The sequence below is a fragment of the Mya arenaria genome, chromosome 9 (genome assembly GCF_026914265.1).
Source record: "Mya arenaria isolate MELC-2E11 chromosome 9, ASM2691426v1".
Lineage (NCBI taxonomy): Eukaryota > Metazoa > Mollusca > Bivalvia > Myida > Myidae > Mya > Mya arenaria.
This window is the reverse complement of record NC_069130.1, coordinates 33,659,115-33,681,953: the sequence shown is the minus strand read 5'-3', so window position 1 is coordinate 33,681,953 and position 22,839 is coordinate 33,659,115. Positions and strand designations below refer to the sequence as shown.

The 22,839-nt window shown below is 35.9% G+C and overlaps 1 protein-coding gene and 1 long non-coding RNA gene across 2 annotated transcripts; both read right to left on the bottom strand.

Moving 5' to 3' along the window:
- Window positions 1-10,110: 10,110 nt before the first annotated feature.
- On the bottom strand, window positions 10,111-12,146 carry LOC128245948 (neuroblast differentiation-associated protein AHNAK-like). Its single transcript, XM_052964166.1, has 2 exons — window positions 12,136-12,146; window positions 10,111-11,641 (listed from the first exon to the last, which is right to left on the bottom strand). The coding sequence occupies exons 1-2, from the start codon at window positions 12,144-12,146 to the stop codon at window positions 10,111-10,113; spliced, it is 1,542 nt and encodes a 513-aa protein (XP_052820126.1).
- Window positions 12,147-14,215: 2,069 nt separating this feature from the next.
- LOC128203185 (uncharacterized) lies at window positions 14,216-18,527 on the bottom strand. The gene is made up of 4 exons (XR_008255887.1): window positions 18,431-18,527; window positions 15,983-16,061; window positions 15,375-15,501; window positions 14,216-14,301 (listed from the first exon to the last, which is right to left on the bottom strand). It is a non-coding gene; the product is annotated as an uncharacterized LOC128203185 (long non-coding RNA).
- Window positions 18,528-22,839: the final 4,312 nt, after the last annotated feature.

The following is a 22,839-nucleotide window of genomic DNA, read 5'->3' as shown; positions in this document are numbered from 1 at the left end:
AAATCCTATATTATTTGCCGATAAGGTCGCCGATAACTCAACAATAGACTTAGCAATTAAAAAAGTGAAGAACATTAAAACGATATTTTCATAATATTTCGAGCAAATAAATCAGAAAGTTTCCCTTCTTACCCTTTTTTGACAGCAAAATTATACTTTTTTTCTTGTGAACCCTCTCTTTCAAAGCATGATTTAATATATCTTGTATGGACACGTATTTTTAACAGTAAGCATTTTGTTCCAAATCAATATATTCAATTAAGTAAAACGGATATTTCACTACCCAAGAACATCGAATATAGTGAATATTAATCCTGCAGATCAAATCAAATGAACGATCATCAACACATTATATTAATAGTCGGATGGCCTATTTTACTTTTCATACTACGAAGAATTTTTTTTACGGATGTACATATAATTATGTAGAAATTACTTCCGAAAGAATGTTATCCGGATGTTTATCAAGATGTATGGCAATGCATGGAAACACACTCGAACGGCCACTTATATCCTTGACAGTCTGTTTATATATCTTTACTTATATACCTGAAACAATGCCGTGTGTTTTGCATTATTTTAGGTAGAAATACACAAACAACATTCTTTGGAGTATTCAGTTTGTGTACATGTTCTCATATAAAAACAAAGCATTACATATTAAGTTTCAAAGTACTCTCGTAAACGTACGCTTTCTGTGTAATTCATATATACACGTACAGCTATCTTCACGAAGTATTTCCTGATAATATTATAGTGTAGTCACACCGCGTAATTTGTGATGTCACATTTGGATATAGTCAAAAGAGCTATAGGCGGCTCGCTTCATTAAGTATCCAAATGTGACGTCACAAACAACGTGGTATGATCACACGGTGATAAGGTAACTCCTATATTAGAAGAGTCTTGTTTCATTTCACCAGAGTTGTTGAGTACGCTCACTTTCTTCTGGAACTGGCATAGTTAGTATCTAGGTTTTTTTTCCAATGTTGCTAACCAATTTGCGTTCAATATAAACCCCAACCAGTCTATGTTTATTCTAATGATGACTGACTCAGAGCCATTTAGCCAATATGCCAAATGTTGTTTTTTTTTATTAAAATATGTGTCCAATTCCAATATTGGCTTAAGTGAAATTCGCACATAAATTTAGCAAATAAACGATGGCACTTAGATTATTTCAATTTACGACTAAAATCGATCATTCCTGAAACTCACCCGAGACAATGTGATTTTACATTCAAATTGAGAATACTAGATTAGTGCCGTTGATGGAGGAATTAAATTACGCAGCCGAGCCAGATCAACATTAAAAGACTTGCAAACATATATATATTTGATTGCGCTTTATTGAAGCTTTTAAAAGTGGATCAGTCACCAAACATTATCTGATGATGTACCAATTATTCCGCAAGTCACAGACTGCAGTACACAGGTCATGGTTCAAGATCACGAGTGTTTATAAACAATCGCCACATGTTAAATAGATTTAATTCTTTGCTAGTGTTAGATGTCCAGAATTAGCTCACCGACAAAGAGATAATTCATTTATTGTGAGTGAGATTTTGTCATTCACCACAGAAATGGAATTAACTAGCGTTTAATGCTGTACTTTTTCAGTATTTGCGGGTGGGAAAGTAAACAGTATTAAATAATTGAGTAGAATTATGTTAGTCCTATGCTTTGTTTAAAAAATGCTCTTACTGATATAAATGATCGTTCGCATATTTTTGTCTTATACTTTTGTTTCGAAGGAAAAAAAATGTATATCCTGTAAAATGAACACAACCATTACACGACCACAATAAAAGCATTACACAATGCAACGGTAAACGGGAAGGTATGGGTGGCGCTTATCAAATCAGTCACACATTAATTCCTTTAAAGGCTATGGGTCCATATCATGTGAGTCTTCAGAAGTATTCTGAGTAAAAACTGTTCCGTACAGACGGACGGACGCACTGCCGTTGGCCCCTTCCGTATATCTCTTTAATTTTGATATGGTGGTATAATGATACTTCTGCGATTTAGGAGTGAAATAGGGATATATTCGGAACAGCCAACATGGTTCAGAATACAAAAAAGGCTCAATAATTCATATGATTGTTTTATTACTTTGCAGATTCAGTAAATGCAGTGTCCATATTTAGTTTAGCAAGTGTGGGCTCCACTTTGAATCCTGAAAAAGAACAAAGGGAAGCAAATATAAGATGATATAGCGTAGTCATATTTGTGTAATGCATTTATTTGTTTTCTTTCCAAATGAATGAAGGCCTATCTGGGGGCATACATCATATATGTTGGTGTCTAAAAATGTACTGTATGTGCAACTTGGGTCAGATCCGAAAAATGACGACATTTTTGTCAATTTTCCAGTTATAGATTTTAAATCATTTCTATTTCTATATTGAAAACTGTTTACTCCCGGCTGTATTATAGTACGTAGGAAGTACGGCTGTAATGAGCAGCTAAATATAAAAATAACAATGGCACCAGTACTCATTAAACGTTATAAAACGTTAACGACTATCTTACGCGTGGCATGCTGTGCCACAGAAGGGGGTCAGATACGCTGGTAGGTTGGAATGGCACAGAGATTCACACTGGGCTTCCGTTGCATCAGCTCCCAATAAACCACAAACTATATGTATTGCGTCGGGAACTGTAATTGTTAAGAATATTAATTATGTGCATTATTGTTGAATACTAACTACAGAAAATGAATCAACACATAATCAAGAACTTAACATACAGTGTGAGCTACATATCCTTCTTAAGGACAATGATAAATTCTTAACTCGGAAGCTCAGGAGCTTATTCATGAGGTGTGCATGCTAGTGACTCACACGTAAACCCTTTAGCTAGATGCAACGGGTTCTTTGAATGGTCTAGCTTATACTATATCTGGACTAATAAGCGAATTATGACCAACAAACTCTGACATATGTTGATTTGTCTGCACAATATATATCATCGCTTCATTGTTTTAAAGTGGAAAGTTGTCAGACTTTTGAAACGTCCGTCATAATTGATATAGACGTATGTGATCTAATTAAAATTCGATGAAAAACATTTTTTTCTCAAAATGTTGCGTATGCTCAAGCGCGCACTTCATTTAGCTATTACATAATTCTTACGAAAGAATCTCTTGTCGACTTCGACAGAGAATGCAATGGGCAGGAGCACCAGCAACAGCAACACAATCTTCATGGTGACCTGAAATAAAATACTATAATAATAGTTTACATTGACGACAATTTGATTTCTACGCTGTTTCAGGTACATTTGTAAATGTTTATGACAAGCGTAATCCTAAAACAACTTTACAATTCAACAATTGAAGTAAACACCCAACACATTCGTAAGGGTATGATAAGATAATTTACAAGCAATGTTTTGTTTTATCGTCCGACGCGAATACCATGAAGACTACAGAGATAATCCAAGTAGACAAACACTTATGTTTATAACCCTGTTTAGAGGCAAAAGTTAAGGGCCCATGCGACACTGAACGAGGGACACAAACGTACAACCATCACAAACAGGCCACCAACGCATAAACATAGCTTAGTCAATGAAATATCGCTTTACTGCCCTGTAACACGAGTTATCTTCGGAACTATACTATTAAATATGGGAAAACCTCACAATCGTCTCAAGATTTACCAGGAATGACCTAATTTACAGTATTTGCCTCATCGGAGCATTTGTCACATCGAAAACAATAAAGATGAAAGTGAAACTAACATATAAACTGATAAAGCATGTTCTAGTACTCAACGACCGGATACAAACATTACCTGTAATCGAAACTTTCAAGCTAGAGCAAATTTTTTATAGGTATGATTAAGATGATTTTGTAGTGAAGATAGTGGATATACACGCATAGGTGACAGTATCAGTCAGAAATGTTGAAACATTTGTATGTAATCCATGACTGATGCTTCCACCAGTTGGCCTAACCGATACTTAGCAACAGACACAGGACGTAAAAAACCAAAGAAGCTATTTAAAAACAGCAATCATCAAGTTAAATCAGTTCCATTATTTTGAGAAAGTAATGAGAAATACAGAAACAAGCCATTAGCTCACAACCTCTTGAGGGTGATTTTTTAAAAACAGTTAACAGACATCACAACAAATGACGAAAACAAAACGAACACGCTATACAGATTGCACAAATATTAATAGACAGCATGAATTACCGCATTGCAAACGTTAACGGCAAAGAAGGAATATATAGGTGTTAAAGCCTTGTTCGGGACTTCTGTTTTTATGTCTTATATTGTTTTGAATGGTGAAAAGGTCTACTAAATTATTTAAAATTCACGTGGGTATGGTATACTTATGATTCATTAACATTTCAATGACAATGGAAAATCAAGCACCACTATGGGCTTTTTGTCCGAAATTAAGAGTCAAAATAACTTTTGTTTGCGAAAATGTTTGTTTCCAATGACGGATTCCACAACTACAAACTCCGGATACGAGCCAAATTGACAACAATTTAACAAAGTCCTTGTTTAGAATTACAAGGTTAGGGTTAACCAAGCAATGGACGAGATACACACAACGTACAAACATTACAGACAGGCAATACATGCATTGCCATACTGTACTCATCACTTGAAAGCCATAACATATCTGGACTAATTGAAGGCTACATTCTAGCAAATGCATAACGGTAATTCAAATTGTGGAAATGTTGTACAATGGTTATGTTGTATTACAATGTTGTGGCAACGCTATGGTAATATAAGTGAATATTTTCTAGTTGTATTTTGTTACAGCTTAAATTGTAATTACGTCATATAAAGTAAAGGACTTGTGAATTATAGCATCCAAAAGAGTTGTCAATGAAAAAAATGATTGATTGTATGTGATTGTGCTAAAGTTGTGTGAACAACGCTGTCAATACTTCGTAAAAAGCATACATTTCAACGTTGTTACAACATTGTACACATCGTTTTGGTGATCTTGTCACCAGGTTATGGTTGTCACAGCGTTGTCACAACGTTATTGAATGTTTCCTTCATAACGTAGGCACTAAACAGCTTGGGACAGCGTTAAACATAGCGTTAATGCAACGTTTCTTTGCCATTACGTTATTGTGTTAGGCTAGCTTGTCCTAATTGTTTCATTGTTCATCGATTATTTAAACATTTGCAAACCAGTTAAACAAGTATTGGAATAGACATTGGTCAGCGGTGTTATATACAATGATTTGCATATTAGCTGTGAAATATGTTGTGATATGAAGCAAAACATCCTTATTGACCGAGGCGATAAATACGAAGATGTTAATGTAGAAAGAAAACGCAAAAGTTGTAAATGTTTTAACCTGAAGGAAGTTATAACTGATGTTATTTTATGATGTTGTCTACCTTATCTAGATTGAAGGCAAAACTTGTATATTATTGTATCATACCTTTTGGTTAAATAGTAAATATCAAGATACAAATATAACACTATTAGAAATGTTGCAAACTTATAATTATAAAACATCAAATGTTTTAGTCAACGAATGCAAATCAGTACTCAAACTTATTACAAACAATTTAAATAGAAATACAATAAAGCATTCAAACTTACGTTTGTGTGAGGTTTGAATAAACACTGACAAACTGTCGAGCAAAACTTGCGCTTTTATATCCTAAAGCAGAGGGCGCTTTATGAAATCGTGTCTTGTACGAATGAATGCGGCAGTGTATAGTTGATGACATGACCGTGCAGATTTTGGTCTCAGGTGTTATCTAACCACATCTCTGCCAAGAGGAATGGCGTGTTACCTTTGTACACACTTAACAATTTAGGTCAAACTAAATTGTTTTTCTGCCAAGAGGATTGTCATTTTGCCGAACAACTTTGCTAACTAGTCAGTTTTCAAATGATGGCAAAATCTCGGGCTCAGGCAAATACAGCTAACCTCTGACAAATAACTAGGCCAATATGAAATCACCTAATTAAAAACATTATATTATGATTCTCGACAAGTCTCATAGTGAATCTCATATAACATTTATCTAGAGACTGGCTTATTTATTACATAAAAAGCACCATTTTAACACATTTCATATTATATGTGTTGAATAATTCCTAACCTGATAATTATCTTTATGCAGACTGAATCATAGTATAGCAAGCGCTGCTTGTTTAAGCAAGTAAACATCATAATAATTATAATAACTATTATAAACAAGCATTAAATGCTGCCTGTATGGCCTAAACGCAATAGTTTGGTTTGTGGTCCTCCTGGTACCCTGGTTTCCCGCACATCACAAGACAACACTTTCGCCGAAAAATCCTTCCAACGAGAGTGATTAATATAATGCTGTAATAACGTGTTTCACAATCGTTTCAAATTATAAGTTAAAACCAATCGTGATAGTACGTTATAAGTCTATCTTAAAAATATGCAAGCTGCACTTAAAATGGAAAAAGTTAATACGTTTTCAGATTTGCATGGCACGGGGTTTTTCACTGGGCGTCCGTTGCATCATCACCCAAAAAAGACACACAATGTGCTACCTCGGTTTTTCGGTCATCAACTAATATATATTTATTTCGGTTCGGAATCAAACGTAAAAACTGTATTGTTACCCTGATGGTCAATGGGTTTTTTTCAAGTAAAAACAAATATAGTTATGGTCATTAGGTTTACATTACTAAGCCGCTAGCATAAAAGCCGCTTGTACACGTGTATTCGTCATTCGAGGTCGTATACCAGGCTATACAGCAGATAATTGAATTGCCCTCCCTCTAATATCTTATAGTTTTGTAAATGTTTGTAAATAAGTAAAGTCCTAAAGTATGCATATACGCATACAGAAAGGGATAAAGGGTGGGAGGGAGGGCAAACTAGTTCTCTACTGTAATGTTCTCCTGCAAGGTTCTGTATGAGACCATTTCTGCTTCATTCTACCCCGTTGTCCAGGTAGGACTACGATAGTTTTTCTAAACACAAATACAGGTTAGATTATCATAGTTTGTTTATGCACGAGCATGTCCAGGTTAGGCTACAATAGTTTGTTGATACAGGAGGGTGTCCAGGTTAGGCTTTCATAGTTTGTTAATAAACGATGATGTTCAGGTTACGCACGAATATGTCCAGGTTAGGCTATCATTATTTGTTTATACACGAGAGTGTCCAGATTAGGCTACCGCAGTTTGTTTATACACAAGGGTGTCCAGGTTAGGCTACCGCAGTTTGTTTATACACAGGTATGTCAAGGTTAGACTACTTTAGTTTGTTTATACACAAGAATGTCCCGGTTATACTACCATAGTTTGTTTGTGTACGAGGATGTCCAGGTTAGGTTACCTTAGTTGGTTTATACACAAGTATGTCCAGGTTAGACTACCACAAATTGTTTATACACACGGATGTCCAGGTAAGGCTACAATAGTTTGTTTGTACAGGAAGATGTCCAGGTAAGGCTACAATAGTTTGTTTGTACAGGAAGATGTCCAGGTAAGGCTACAATAGTTTGTTTGTACAGGAGGGTGTGCAGGTTAGGCTATCATAGTTTGTTTATACAAGATGATTTTCCGGTTAGGCTACAATGGTTTGTTTATACACGGGTATGCCTAGGTAAGACTACCATAGTTTGTTTATAAACGAGGATGTCCAGGTCAGGCTACGACGAATTGTTTATGCACGAGGGTGTCCAGGTTAGGCAATCATAGTTTGTTTATACACGAGTGTGTCCAGGTAAGACTACCATAGTGTGTTTATACACGATGATGTTAAGGTAAGGCTACGACAGATTGTTTATGCACGAAGATGTCCAGGTTAGGCTACAATGGTTTGTTTATACAGGATGATGTTCAGGTTAGGCTGTCATAGTTTGTTCATACTCGATGATGTTCATGTTAGGCTTCGACAGATTGATTATGCACGAGGATGTCCATGCTATCATAGTTTGTTTATACACGATTATATTCAGGGTTTTGTTTGTGAGCCAACATAAGGCTATCAGAGTTGTAGATTTTACCTTCTAGTCGGCAGACTATCAAATAGCTCGAAGCTATGAAGGCATCAAAATAAATTACTAATAACTGTACCTTTCCGGCAAAATGTCTTACGGAAAAAAACCTGAGCTTGACAAAATAACGAATGAATACATAATCTAAACGGTGGGAAATGTACGGACCCATTATTCTGTCTTGTTTGTGTCAAATAATTATTTTGTTTTATACTTTTACAATGTTTATTTTCCAAACATTAAATGTTTAATTTTACAGATTACCTTGTCCTTATAGTTCATTGAACCATCTGTATCACTTAGGTCAACGAACGCTTTTCCCTCCCAAAGGACACACAAAAACGTTTCTTAGAAATCCAAATCACAGTGTACTATTTGTAAATAATACAATGAAAACTACAAGGACAAGCCCGGAAGTAAACAATGCAATTATAAACTCTGTTAGAGTTTAAAGACTAAATGATAAAGCCCTAAAGTCACTGAACTACGGCCACAGACCGTACAAATAAAGACGTGCAAAGAGCACAGCAAACCACACATGCATACCATGGCTTTGTCATTGAATGAAAGGATTACTGCATTAAACGGTCTGAAAAACCCAAACACCGGACTGTATTATATGAATGAATTTTGTAACCGCATAAGGTTTAGTTAGCCTAATAGTATTACAACACTCTCATCTAACTTTGTTGTTAAACTTTTTTGTATGATAAGTCTTGACATTTAACACTATGTGTCGATTTAAAGGTTATGTAATCGTCAGTCGTTTTAAAACTCGCAAAATGCTAATGTCAATATATACTTTATGGATATTTACTTTGCAATTAGATTTTCCAGTCGACAGGAAAGCTAAGTAAGTATTGCCCATAGGTCATATTCCGGGACGCAGTGGTTCAAATGCATCTTTTTGTCTAGTCAAATGTTATTTTTTAACCCATGTTTATACGAGCATTTACAAGAATTTGTCCAATGCAGGAATGCAGGGACAACGGAAAGCGATTTTTATGTGTGGAAATATACACATACAATCAAGTGTCTTGAGGGTATCTAGAAAAACATGGCCTCTTTTTTCATCAGCAAGTATTTCTTACTATTTCAATACTTTTTGAGAACATGATATGTATTTTCAGTTTTTCTGAATATGGATTTGATGATAATGCCTTAACTTAAATGCAATACTTTAACAAACAGAAATAACATATACTTGTAAATAAATGAAGTTTACAGCTTGTTAGCGAATTCAGTTATGAACATGTGATTACAGAACAAGTTTTGTTTCGTTTGAAACAGTTCATACTGATATAAGTCAAAACTGACCCTTGATCATTGATAAGTTGAATATAATATTTATACATGGCGATCGGTCAAAGGGTATGGCTTATCAATACCAATGTGAAATGGACATAATCAAGCAAGACAAGTGTGTCAAATCCTAAATTATTTGCCTATGAAGTCGTTGATAACTCAACAATAGACTTAGCAATTGAAAAGGTGAAGAACAATTAAGCGATCTTGTTATGGTGAAGTACAGAAATATTTCACTCTCGAACGACCACGTTTATAATTGAAAGTCTTTTTACATATCTTTACTTTATACCTAATATGATGTCATGTTTTTCGCATTCGCATTTTTTCTCACGGTTTAGTGTACATGTGTACTTTAGGGAAAAATACACGGACAACATTCTTTGGGGTATGCAGTTCGTGTACATGTTCTCATTTAATTGAGTTATATTGAGTTTGAAAGAACTTTTGTAAACGTACGTTTTCTGTGTACTTTATCTTTAATTGTACAGCTATCTTCACGAAATAATTCCTGAGAATGATATAGTGAAGTCACACCACGTGGTTAGTGACGTCCAATTTAGAAAACGCCTAAAGTCAAAAGCAACTCGCTTCATACAGTATCCAGTCACGTCACAGACCGCGTTGTATGACCACACAGTGATAACTCTTATAGTGGCAGCGTCATTTTTACGTCACCAGTGTTGTTGAACAGGTTCACTTTCTTCTTGAACTGGCATAGTTAGTATTTAGTTATTTTCCAAAGCCACCAACCGAATTGCGTTCAATATAAATCCTAACCGGTATATGTTTATTGTAATGATGACTAACTCAGAGCCATTTAGCCAATATACCAAATGTCAATATTCGTCTCATTTCCATCGACATCGACACTGGTGCCATTGTGTAGATCAAGAGTCACCCGAGGTCCATCGAGATCGATACTGGTGCCATTGTGTAGATCATGAGTCACTCGATTTCCATCGACATCGATACTGGTGCCATTGTGTAGATCATGAGTCACCCGAGGTCCATCGACATCGACACTGGTGCCATTGTGTAGATCATGAGTCACCCGAGATCCATCGACATCGATACTAGTGCCATTATGTAGATCATGAGTCACCCGATATCCATCGACATCGACACTGGTGCCATTGTGTAGATCATGAGTCACCCGAGGTCCATCGACATCGACATTGGTGCCATTGTGTAGATCATGAGTCACCCGAGGTCCATCGACATCGACACTGGTGCCATTGTGTATTTTATGAGTCACCCGAGATCCATCGACATCGATACTGGTGCCATTGTGTAGATCAAGAGTCACCCGAGGTCCATCGACATCGAAACTGGTGCAATTGTGTGGATCATGAGTCACCCGAGGTCCATCGACATCGAAACTGGTGCCATTGTATAGATCAAGAGTCACCCGAGGTCCATCGACATCGAAACTGGTGCCATTGTGTAGATCAAGAGTCGACCGAGGTCCATCGACATCGAAACTGATGCCATTGTGTAGATCATGAGTCACCCGAGGTCCATCGATATCGACACTGGTGCCATTGTGTAGATCATGAGTCACCCGAGGTCCATCGACATCGACACTGGTGCCATTGTGTAGATCAAGAGTCACCCGAGGTCCATCGACATTGATACTGGTGCCATTGTGTAGATCATGAGTCACCCGAGGTCCATCGACATCGAAACTGGTGCCATTGTGTAGATCATGAGTCACCCGAGGTCCATCGACATCGAAACTGGTGCCATTGTGTAGATCATGAGTCACCCGAGGTCCATCGACATCGAAACTGGTGCCATTGTGTAGATCAAGAGTCGACCGAGGTCCATCGACATCGAAACTGATGTCATTGTGTAGATCATGAGTCACCCGAGGTCCATCGATATCGACACTGGTGCCATTGTGTAGATCATGAGTCACCCGAGGTCCATCGACATCGATACTGGGGCCATTGTGTAGATCATGAGTCACCCGAGGTCCATCGACATCGATACTGGTGCCATTGTGTAGATCATGAGTCACCCGAGGTCCATCGACATCGATACTGGTGCCATTGTGTAGATCATGAGTCACCCGAGGTCCATCGACATCGATACTGGTGCCATTGTGTAGATCATGAGTCACCCGAGGTCCATCGACATCGACACTGGTGCCATTGTGTAGATCATGAGTCACCCGAGGTCCATCGACATCGACACTGGTGCCATTGTGTAGATCATGAGTCACCCGAGGTCCATCGACATCGACACTGGTGCCATTGTGTAGATCATGAGTCACCCGAGGTCCATCGACATCGACACTGGTGCCATTGTGTAGATCAAGAGTCACCCGAGGTCCATCGACATCGACACTGGGGCCATTGTGTAGATCATGAGTCACCCGAGGTTGGTTTCAGTAAAGGATTTCCTTGGCAATTCAATAATAAATTTGTAAAAACGTCACAAACGTCAACAAGTTATTTTTTATTAAAATATGTGTCCATTTTCAAAATTGGCTTAAGCTAAATTCGCACATAAAATAAGCAAAATAACAAACAATGGAACTTAGATAATTTCAATATACGACTAAAATCGATTATTACTGAAACGGACCCCAGATATCGTGATTTTATATTCAAATAGAGAATACTAGGTTAGTGCCGTTGATGGAGGAAGTTAATCTAGCAAGGCCGAGGAATTAAATTACGTCGCCGAGCCAGATAAACTTTCTCCATCCACGGCACTTACCTAGTATTCTATTTATCATGTTATCCTGTTATTCAAACACTATAAATAACCTTAAAATTATGAAGTATCTTTAAAAATAAGAGGGACAACAGGTTTTTCCCTGTTGACGTCGGCATACTCGGTATTCATATTTATATTGCCCCTAAAATAGTTCTCAAAACTGTTCATTTTTTTCAATCCGCTTATGTTCAAAGTAATAGTATTTTAATATGTAAATATCAATTCAAAACATAAAAAGCTTTTAAAAGTAGATCAGTCACCAAACATTATCTGATGATGTAACAATTATTCTGCAAGTCACAGACTGCAGTACACAGGTCATGGTTCAAGATCACGAGTGTTTACAAACAATCGCCACATGTTGAATGAATTCCATTCATTGCTAGTGTTAGATATTCAGAACTGCACCGGCAAAGAGATAATTCATTTATTGTAAGTGAGATTTTGTCATTCACCACAGAAATGGAATAAACTAGCGTTGAATGTTGTACTTTTCAGCATTTGCGGGTGGGTAAGTGAACATGTAGATTATCTGGTCTTTTTTGCCAGTTCCATTACTATGCGTGAGTGATGGGACTTTATGGGCGAGTGATTGTTGAGGTCGGTTGTTGGCGCACTATTGATAAGATACTGAAACATTATTTGTGCTTTTCCTCTGAGATTTCAGAATAGAAAAAAAGTCTGCCTTTACAGTCACATGGCCAACTGACTTTAAATAAACATCAAGTGGACTACTATCCTAATAAACTAATATTTACACGACACCATATTATTGGACCTATTTGTATGCAAGTGACAGGATAAAACATTTGATAATATCAATAATTAAAGGGCTTTTTTAACATTTTCAATTTAAATATTTATTATTTATTTGATTGGGTTGTATTTGAATTAAGTCAAATCACACAGTGATGATTTATGTGTTATATTGAATCAAGAAAAAGGAATTTTGGCTAAAGTTATTGTTTCTTTATGATTGAAGGCTGAATGTGGTGCTAAGATCTTAGAACACATGCGGGACCCATAAATGCACTCCCATCATCAACCTATGGTTAATCCACACACATCCATTCAAAACATATATATATTAACAGAGCTGTAAAAATGACTATTGGGCCAATTGTTTTATTACAAATTTGCCAGCATAACACCAACGATGGTCCGTCGTTGCAATGCCTACCAATGTCATATGCCAGACCACATTTGTGTCACCATCAGGCCAACGTTGGCCCAATGTTACTCAGCCAATTTCAACACAGAACCAACCAAGAAATGGCATTGGCCCGACGTAAGCATAGTCTCTGAGTTACGACCTCAAAAATTTGCATTATTGTGGAACTAAAGTGGTCTACCTCATTGAAGCCTCAAAATATTTTCGCCTTTACAATGACCACATAACTAAAGAAGCATAACTCTGAACTACATAGTGGGCTACAATTATGCTTAAGATAAATAAAAACACACTCTACCATTCTATTTGACTTCAATACAAGTTCATATATGTTGAAGTGGGCGTACACAGGATCACCATTACAACCGCGAACTCGTATGACATTAGCAAGCATATGGTGCATAAAGCTAGACTTTACATATTTCAAAAATACTTTTCTCATTAAATAGTTGAGAAGAATTATGTTAGTCCTATGCTTTGTTTAAAAAATGCTTATACTGATATAAATGATCGTTCGCATATTTTTGTCTTATGCATTTGTTCCGAAGGAAAAATTTGGTATATCCTGTAAAATTTACACAACCATTACACGACCATAATAAAAGCATTGCACAATGCAACGGTAAGCGGGAAGGTATGGGTGGCGCTTATCAAATCGATCACACATAATTCCTTCGAATGCTATGGAGGTAGCTGATTCACAAGAGGTTCCTCCTTGAAGCGTCAAAAACCAGTATTAAATGTATGACAATATAAAGCGCTTGGGTGCTCTAATGTTCCCATATCAATGTGATTGAGAATATTACTTGCGCTACTATAACCAATCAAAACCCATATCATGTATGTCTTCAGAAGTATTCTGAGCAAAAACTGGTACGTACAGACGGACGGACGCACTGCCGTTGTCCCCTTCCGTATATCTTTTTAATTTGATATGGTGGTATAATGATATTTCTGCGATTTAGGAGTGAAATAGGGATATATTCGGAACAGCCAACAGGGTTCACAAATACAAAATAAGGCGCAATAATTCATATGATTGTTTTATTACTTTGCAGTTTCAGTAAATGCAGTGTCTGTATTTAGTCGCAAGAGTGGGCTCCACTTTGAATCCTGAAAAAGAACAAAGGAGAGCAAATTTAAGGTTGTGTATAGCCGAATTGGATCTAATTTTGCTTTGCTTATTAACATTTATATCTAAGCAATAATTCTCACCAAGTCATATCATGACCGATTTCAGTTAAAATAACAAAAAACTGCCATAACTTATGTAGTGTATTTTCGGACAATTACTTCATTATTAGAAATTAGTAGGCAACATTCTTTGAAATGATACCAAAATTGGTTGAAAAATATAAACAGCTCATTTCTACACCGGATGCATTATTTCTTTAAAAAAATTTAAACGGAGAATACTCGCAGAACGCTTTTCTGAATACGGTATCTATGCATGACTGCTTTTTTTATAATGCTTTTTTTTTGGTATTACAAATCATATGTTAAAGTGAAAATGGTTAAAATCGAACCTAAGAGGGAAATGTGGCTATAAAAATGTTAAAGTGACACTCTTATTCAAAATCAATACATACACATGTTAAACAAAAATAAATTTTGACTGATTTACCTTTAACTACTTACTAAAGTAATGTACTTATGCACAATATTAATTACTGATAACAAGATTGTAACCGTGTATGTAATAGCAGAATACGCAAAAATATTAAATGATTGGTGAATGCTAAAATATTTACTGTGGTCTGCTATAGTCTGTACGGTAGAGATACTGTGTTTTAGGCTCATTTCTATCAAATTAAACTCGGTATTCTTCATAAGAACCATTCTTTTCGACATTTATTCATCCTTTTGGAATATTAATACAATATTACAATTAATTAATTAATTGTTTTCTTTCCAAATGAATGAAGGCCTATCTGGGGTCATGCATCAGATATTTTGGTGTCTTAAAATGTACTGTATGTGCAAGTTGGGTCAGGTCCAAAAAAGACGACATTTTTGTCAATTTTCCAGTTATAGGTTTTAAATCATTTCTAAATTGAAAACTGATAAATCCCGGCTGTATATCATAGTACGCAGGAAGTACGGCTGAAATAAGCAACTAAATATTATAAAATAAACAATGACATAAATACTCATTACACGTGATAAAACGTTAACCACTATCTTACAATTGGCACGCTGCGCCACAGAAGGCGGTTAGATACGCTGGTAGGTTGGCATGGCACAGAGATTCACACTGGGCTTCCGTTGCATCAGCTCCCAATACGGCACAAACTGTCTTTAGTGCGTCGGGAACTGTATATTTAAAGATTATTATCTATATGCATTATCGTTGAGTGCTAACTACAGAAAATGAATCAACACATAATCAAGAACTCAACATACCGCGAGAGCTACATTTGTCAGGTTTCAATTTAGGTTGTAGTTGTTATACTGCTATGTAAGAATTATCATTTGGAAACATAATGATAGTACAATGCTCAGCGCAAGACAAATATAGCTCTTTCTATTTGTATATGGAGTTACGACCGCCTTGCGCCTAGTCCTCGAAATGTAGCCATACATAGGCTCATTATACTATATATATATATATATATATATACAAGCTTCATAATTTCAAAGAGGAAGGTTGTCAGACTTTTTAAACTTCCGTCATAACTGATATAGAAATACTTGGACTAATCGAAATTCGATGAGAAAACCATTTCCTTTTTCAAAATGTTGCGTATGATTTAGCGCGCACTTCATTTAGCTATTTCGTATTCATAATTATTACGAAAGAATCTCTTTTCGACTTCGACAGAGAACGCAATGGGCAGGAGCACCAGCAAAAGCAACACAATCTTCATGGTGACCTGAAATAAAATACTATAATAATATTTCATATTGACGACAATTTGATTTCTATGCTGTTTAAATTGAACATTACATTTATTTGAATATGACCAACTCAAACGTATCCAGTTAAGCACAGGCTAAAACTAATTCAATTAAGCTTTTGTTAACAAACATTTTCGGCAAACTTTTCGGCATTTTTAGGTACATTTGTAAATGTTTATGGCAAACATTATCCTAAAACAACTTTACAATTAAATAATTGAAGTACACCTTACACATACTTAAGAATATGATATGATTTTTTACAAGCAATGTTATGTCCTGTCGTCATACGTGAATGAAGACTACAGATATAACCCCAGAAGACACATGTTTATTTTTATAACCCTGTTTAGAGGCAAAAGTTAAGGGCCCATGTGACACTGAACGAGGGACACAAACACACAACAATCACAAACAGGCCACCAACGCATAAACAAAGCTTAGTCAATGAAATATAGGTGTGCTGCCTTGAAACACGAATATACTGTGGAAATAAACTATTGAATATGAGGGGAAAACTTCACAATTGTCCCAATATGTACCAGGAATGTCTTTATTTACACTGCTTAAGCATACATTATACGTTTGTAGGTGTTTTACTTGTTACCTTTAATAGATCTTGATGCAGTTTATACGCTAGGAACTATAGGGCCAAGCCCAGTAGTCATTTGTACGACGACCTTGTTTACAGGCACGATGCATGCGCATAGGTTACAGTATCATCAGAGATGTGGAAACATTTATTTGTGTAATTCCTGACTGATGCTCCCACTAATTGGCCTAATCGACACTTAGCAACAGGCACAGGGCGTACAAAATAAAACATGCTGTATGAACGCAGCTCTTACAATCATCAAGTTAAATCAACTATGTTCGATTACTTTGACAAATTCAGAAACACGCCTTTAGCTCTCAACCTCTTGGGGGGGGGGGTATTTTTTAAAACAGTTCACAGACATAACATATCAAATGAGCAAAAACAAAACGAACACGCCATACAGACTGTACAGATAATAATAGACAGTTATCGAGTAATTATCGCATTGCAAACGTTAACGGCAAAGCAGGAATATATAGGTGTTTAAGTCTTGTTCGGGACTTCTGTTATATGTTTCATGTTGCTGTTTTTATTGGAATTTCGAAATAGTCCAATAATTATTTTAAATGCACGTGTGTATGGTGTATTTATGATTCGTCACCATAGCAATGGCAATGGAAAATCAAAAACCACTGTGGGCTTTTTATCCGAAAATAAGACTGAAAATATATTTTTGTTTACGAAATTTTTTGTTTCCAATGACGTATTCCACAACTAAAAACTCCGGGTACGAGCCAAGTTGACAACAATTGAACAAAATCCGTGTTAAGGATTACAAGACTAATGTTAACCAAACATTTGACAAGATACACACAGCGTACACACAACACAGACAGACCATACATTCATTGTCATACTTTGCACATCAGTTGACCAACCATTACATATCTGGACTAATTTTATGCTTCATCCTATCAAATGCATAACGTTAATATAAAGTTGTGGAAATGTTGAACCATGGTTGTGTTGTTTTAATTTCTAATTATATGTTATTATAGTTGAATGTGTTATTACTTCAAATAAGGTAAATACTCGTCAATTATAGCACCAGAACGTGTTGTCAGTGCAAAAAAATAATTGTTTGTATATATGGATATGTAAACATTGTGTGAACAACGCCTATAATACGTCGAAAAAATCATGCTTTTCAACGATGTTTATACGTTGTTCACATCATTATGGCAATCTTGCCAAAAGGCTGTGGTTGTCACAACGTTATGACGACGTTATGGAAAGTTTCCTTTACAACTTTCATAACTAGCACAACGTTATTGTGCTTGAATAACTTGTCCTTTTGTTTCCATTGTTCATCAGTTGTTTAAACATTTGCAAACCATTTAAACTGGTATGTTTGTATAGACGCTTGTCAGCGGTTTAATTTGCAATTATTTGCAAATTAGCTGTAAATTCTGCTGTTTTTTTAACCAAATGTCTTGACCGAGAAATAGGAAGATGTTGGTATAGAAGGAATAAAAAAAACATTGTAAATGTTTTCACCTGAAATAAGTTTAATATGATTTGATTTTATGATGCTGTCTGCTTGATCGAAATTGAAGACGAAATTAATATACCATTGTATCATACCTATAAGTAAGATATTAAATATCAAGTTAAAACTATTAAGCTATAAGAAATGTTGCAAACTTATAAATATTAAACATAAACTGTTTTAAGTAAACGATTGCAAAGCAGTACTCAGACAAGTAAATAACTGTTTAAATTGAACAACAAAACATTGACACTTACGTTAGTGTGAGGTTCGAAGAAACACTGACAAACGGTCGAACGAAATTTGCGCTTTTATATCTTCAAGCAGAGGGCGCTTCATGAAATTTTGTCTTGAACGAATGCATGCAGCAAGCATGAGTTGATAGCATAATCGTGCAGTTTTTTAAAAGGTCTCAGGTGTTATCTGCTTGCAAAAAATATAGATCTTAACCCAAAGGACATCTCTGTCAAGAGGAATGGCGTGTTACCTTTGCAAACACTTAACAATTTAGGTCAAACCACAGCTCATCTCTGCCAAGAGGATTGGCATTCGGCTGAACAACTTTCATAATTAGTCAGTTTTTAAACTCCAAAACATTTGAAGATGCATGTCAAATTACATCGGACGTAAAAAGGAGTTAAAAAAGGTAAAAAAATACCGAGGTATTGCCCCTGCTGTACCATGTGTGATTTTCGTTTAATTCATGAATTATTTGCACCGACATGTGAAATAGTTTCTTTATTCTTATTCAATAAATAAAATTCAATCTAAAATCATTTTATATTTCCTTTATTACGACTCAGCTTGAACAAAGTGGGTGTGATGTCTTCATAAGGTTCCTTTTTTCGGGAAGTATCTCCTTTCCAATTGAAAAAAATGAGAACAATTATCCTTTAACATATAACTATCAGAGACTGTTAGCTTTCGAAAATTCATCGGTTGGTCAAGAGTGTTTCCAAATTTCTAAATCTTCAATTATTTTTACTCGCCTATGTGAGCGTTTAGAGGCTTATAGTTTGTTAAACAAAAAAAGTAAGAATGTTCAATAAGCTAGACTTAAAATCACAAAATAAAACAATTTTTGAAACGATTAATACTGGATTTTTTAAACGGTTAAAACATGATCTTTTTCAAACGGGCTCGAAATAATGCCAGTATCGAAATCAAATGTCGTGAATCTGTATCCAGCTAGGGGCAAGATACGCGTGAGTGTCTGTTTACTTGTTAAAGTGTGTTCAATATATAGGCTGAGTGTCAAAACTTTGTCATCCCCACCATTACATAACCTGTGCACAGCCATAATTAGGCCATAACAAAATGTCACGGTCAAATTGAACGTATGGGTGACCTGTATCAACTCTAACGATCACAATTTCATTCCACCAAAGGCTTGTAGAGTCACAACAAGTTCATCGAAAAAACTGAAATAACTGGTATTAAGTTATGCACTACTAATTAATTTTCTTATACAAGTCAATGCAAAGAGGCAAGATTTCGGATTGGAAAATGGCCATTTTATTCAAAGAATCCATATATCATCAGGCCGGAAGACTGCAAAGTTCTAGTACAGCCGAAAATATTTAATCTCTGAGATGTTTATGATTTTGTTACTCTCTCAGTTTGACTGAATTTAAAGTATTTCTTACTATTACAACATAATATTTATTGCATCACTCAGTATTAAACAATCACCACTCTGAAGTATCGTTCTCAATCTAAAATATAGGCTCTGCAGTCTCTCCCTATTCACTGGTCAGTCACATAGTCCTTAAATCGAGACACCATCGTAGTTATTAACTATTTTTCAAGAGCCGGAAACCACACATCTTCAACACATCCAATGGGACAATTGGCAGTGCCGAAGCACGTTGTACAAGCCTCTTCATGGCTTCGTTCTCCCTAAAGTCAGCGGCAAGACCACATGACTGTACTTCTTCCACATACACTGTGTGAAGAGAAAAAAACATCCATGCATTGTATCATCACGATGCTGTTTAGAAGTCAATTATTATTGTTTATGTGTACAGAGGAAGTGTAATGTTCACTGACGAAATTCTGAATGAGATCGAAGAATATGGTGAGCATTGTCTGTTGTTTATTTGGAGGTAGTCCATACACTAGAGGACTCATATACCCGTCGATCATGGCGTGGATGGTGTAGAGTTGGTAGAAGAGTGTCAGCAAAGAGTACAAGGTACCGTCCACATAAAGGTCTCGGCTGTAGACAGCTGAGTCTGGTTGTCAGGTGACGGATATAAGCATTCAATCTACATTACCGTCGGTTGCGATGAAAAATGGCTCCCCTGCTAGTGTCTCTGCCCACACCCCTTCCAATGTGCCATCCGCTCTTGTCTTTGGCAGAACTGCACTATTCTTAGACCGTTGTCTGCAATATAAAAGAAAGTCAAATAATCAACAAAACTTTAAAACTGTTATTACTTACGCTGGTATATTTATTTTGAGGATATGTACCATTAAATATATTTTTCATATGATAAACTGTATAAACTCGATTTGACTTCGTAGAACGAATGTTTAGCCACAACCCCTTGGCTGGAATTGTAATATTCCAGATATCTTGCGTCTGTCAGCATAACGTTTAAGATGGAAGGCACCAGCTTCGTTGACCTCCGTACTCTGCTTGTGGACACCACTCAGGATGTCTGCAACAAAGGTGTCGCAGTTATCGCTGGCGATTATGGTAGGAATATCATTACTATTTGTGATTTTTGCATCGCAGATATTGTTTACACATTTCCATTAGCGACTCTCTCGTTTTCTGATCGGTTTAAGTACATGTAGCCTTTTGACGTAGTAAATAGTGTTTATGTTCGCCGAAAGAGCGCTTTAAATTGGGCTACAAATATACGATTCTGCAATGACCAGTATTGGACATCGTTTCATTTTCTACCGTAACAACACGAAGGTTATCTGAAGGATTCAATTGTGACCCCTTTATCTGGGCGAAAACTCTTATAAGTGGACAATAAATGCTTGACCACGTCCACTTCAAGCGGTGTCATTTGACATTCACTGCTGGTATTATTTTGGTTTAAATTATTGTTTAATTTTGTCGTGGTATGTATGTTTGTGGTGATTGTGTTTGTGTATATTACGTAAGTTTGTTTGTGGTGCTTGTTTTTGTGTATATAGTGTTAGTTTGTTTGTGGTGCTTGTATTTGTGTATATGGTTGTAGTTTGTTTGTGGTGCTTGTATTTGTGTATATGGTTGTAGTTTGTTTGTGGTGCTTGTATTTGTGTATATGGTTGTAGTTTGTTTGTGGTGCTTGTATTTGTGTATATGGTTGTAGTTTGTTTGTGGTGCTTGTATTTGTGTATATGGTGTTAGTTTGTTTGTGGTGCTTGTATTTGTGTATATAGTGTTAGTTTGTTTGTGGTGCTTGTATTTGTGTATATGGTTGCAGTTTGTTTGTGGTGCTTGTATTTGTGTATATGGTTGTAGTTTGTTTGTGGTGCTTGTATTTGTGTATATGGTTGTAGTTTGTTTGTGGTGCTTGTATTTGTGTATATGGTGTTAGTTTGTTTGTGGTGCTTGTATTTTTGTATATAGTGTTAGTTTGTTTGTGGTGGTTGTATTTTGTATATAGTGTTAGTTTGTTTGTGGTGCTTGTATATGTGTATATGGTGTTAGTTTGTTTGTGGTGCTTGTATTTGTGTATATAGTGTTAGTTTGTTTGTGGTGCTTGTATTTTTGTATATAGTGTTAGTTTGTTTGTGGTGCTTGTATTTTTGTATATAGTGTTAGTTTGTTTGTGGTGCTTGTATTTTTGTATATAGTGTTAGTTTGTTTGTGGTGCTTGTATTTGTGTATATGGTGTTAGTTTTTTTGTGGTGCTTGTATTTGTGTATAAAGTGTTAGTTTGTTTGTGGTGCTTGTATTTGTGTATATGGTGTTAGTTTGTTTGTGGTGCTTGTATTTGTGTATATGGTGTTAGTTTGTTTGTGATGCTTGTATTTGTGTATATAGTGTTAGTTTGTTTGTGGTGCTTGTATTTGTGTATACAGTGTTAGTTTGTTTGTGGTGCTTGTATTTGTGTATACAGTGTTAGTTTGTTTGTGGTGCTTGTATTTGTGTATACGGTGTTAGTTTTTTTGTGGTGCTTGTATTTGTGTATATAGTGTTAGTTTTTTTGTGGTGCTTGTATTTGTGTATATGGTGTTAGTTTGTTTGTGGTGCTTGTATTTGTGTATATGGTGTTAGTTTGTTTGTGGTGCTTGTATTTGTGTATATGGTGTTAGTTTGTTTGTGGTGCTTGTATTTGTGTATATGGTGTTAGTTTGTTTGTGGTGCTTGTATTTGTGTATATGGTGTTAGTTTGTTTGTGGTGCTTGTATTTGTGTATATGGTGTTAGTTTGTTTGTGGTGCTTGTATTTGTGTATATGGTGTTAGTTTGTTTGTGGTGCTTGTATTTGTGTATATGGTGTTAGTTTGTTTGTGGTGCTTGTATTTGTGTATATGGTGTTAGTTTGTTTGTGGTGCTTGTATTTGTGTATATGGTGTTAGTTTGTTTGTGGTGCTTGTATTTGTGTATATAGTGTTAGTTTGTTTGTGGTGCTTGTATTTGTGTATATAGTGTTAGTTTGTTTGTGGTGCTTGTATTTGTGTATATGGTGTTAGTTTGTTTGTGGTGCTTGTATTTGTGT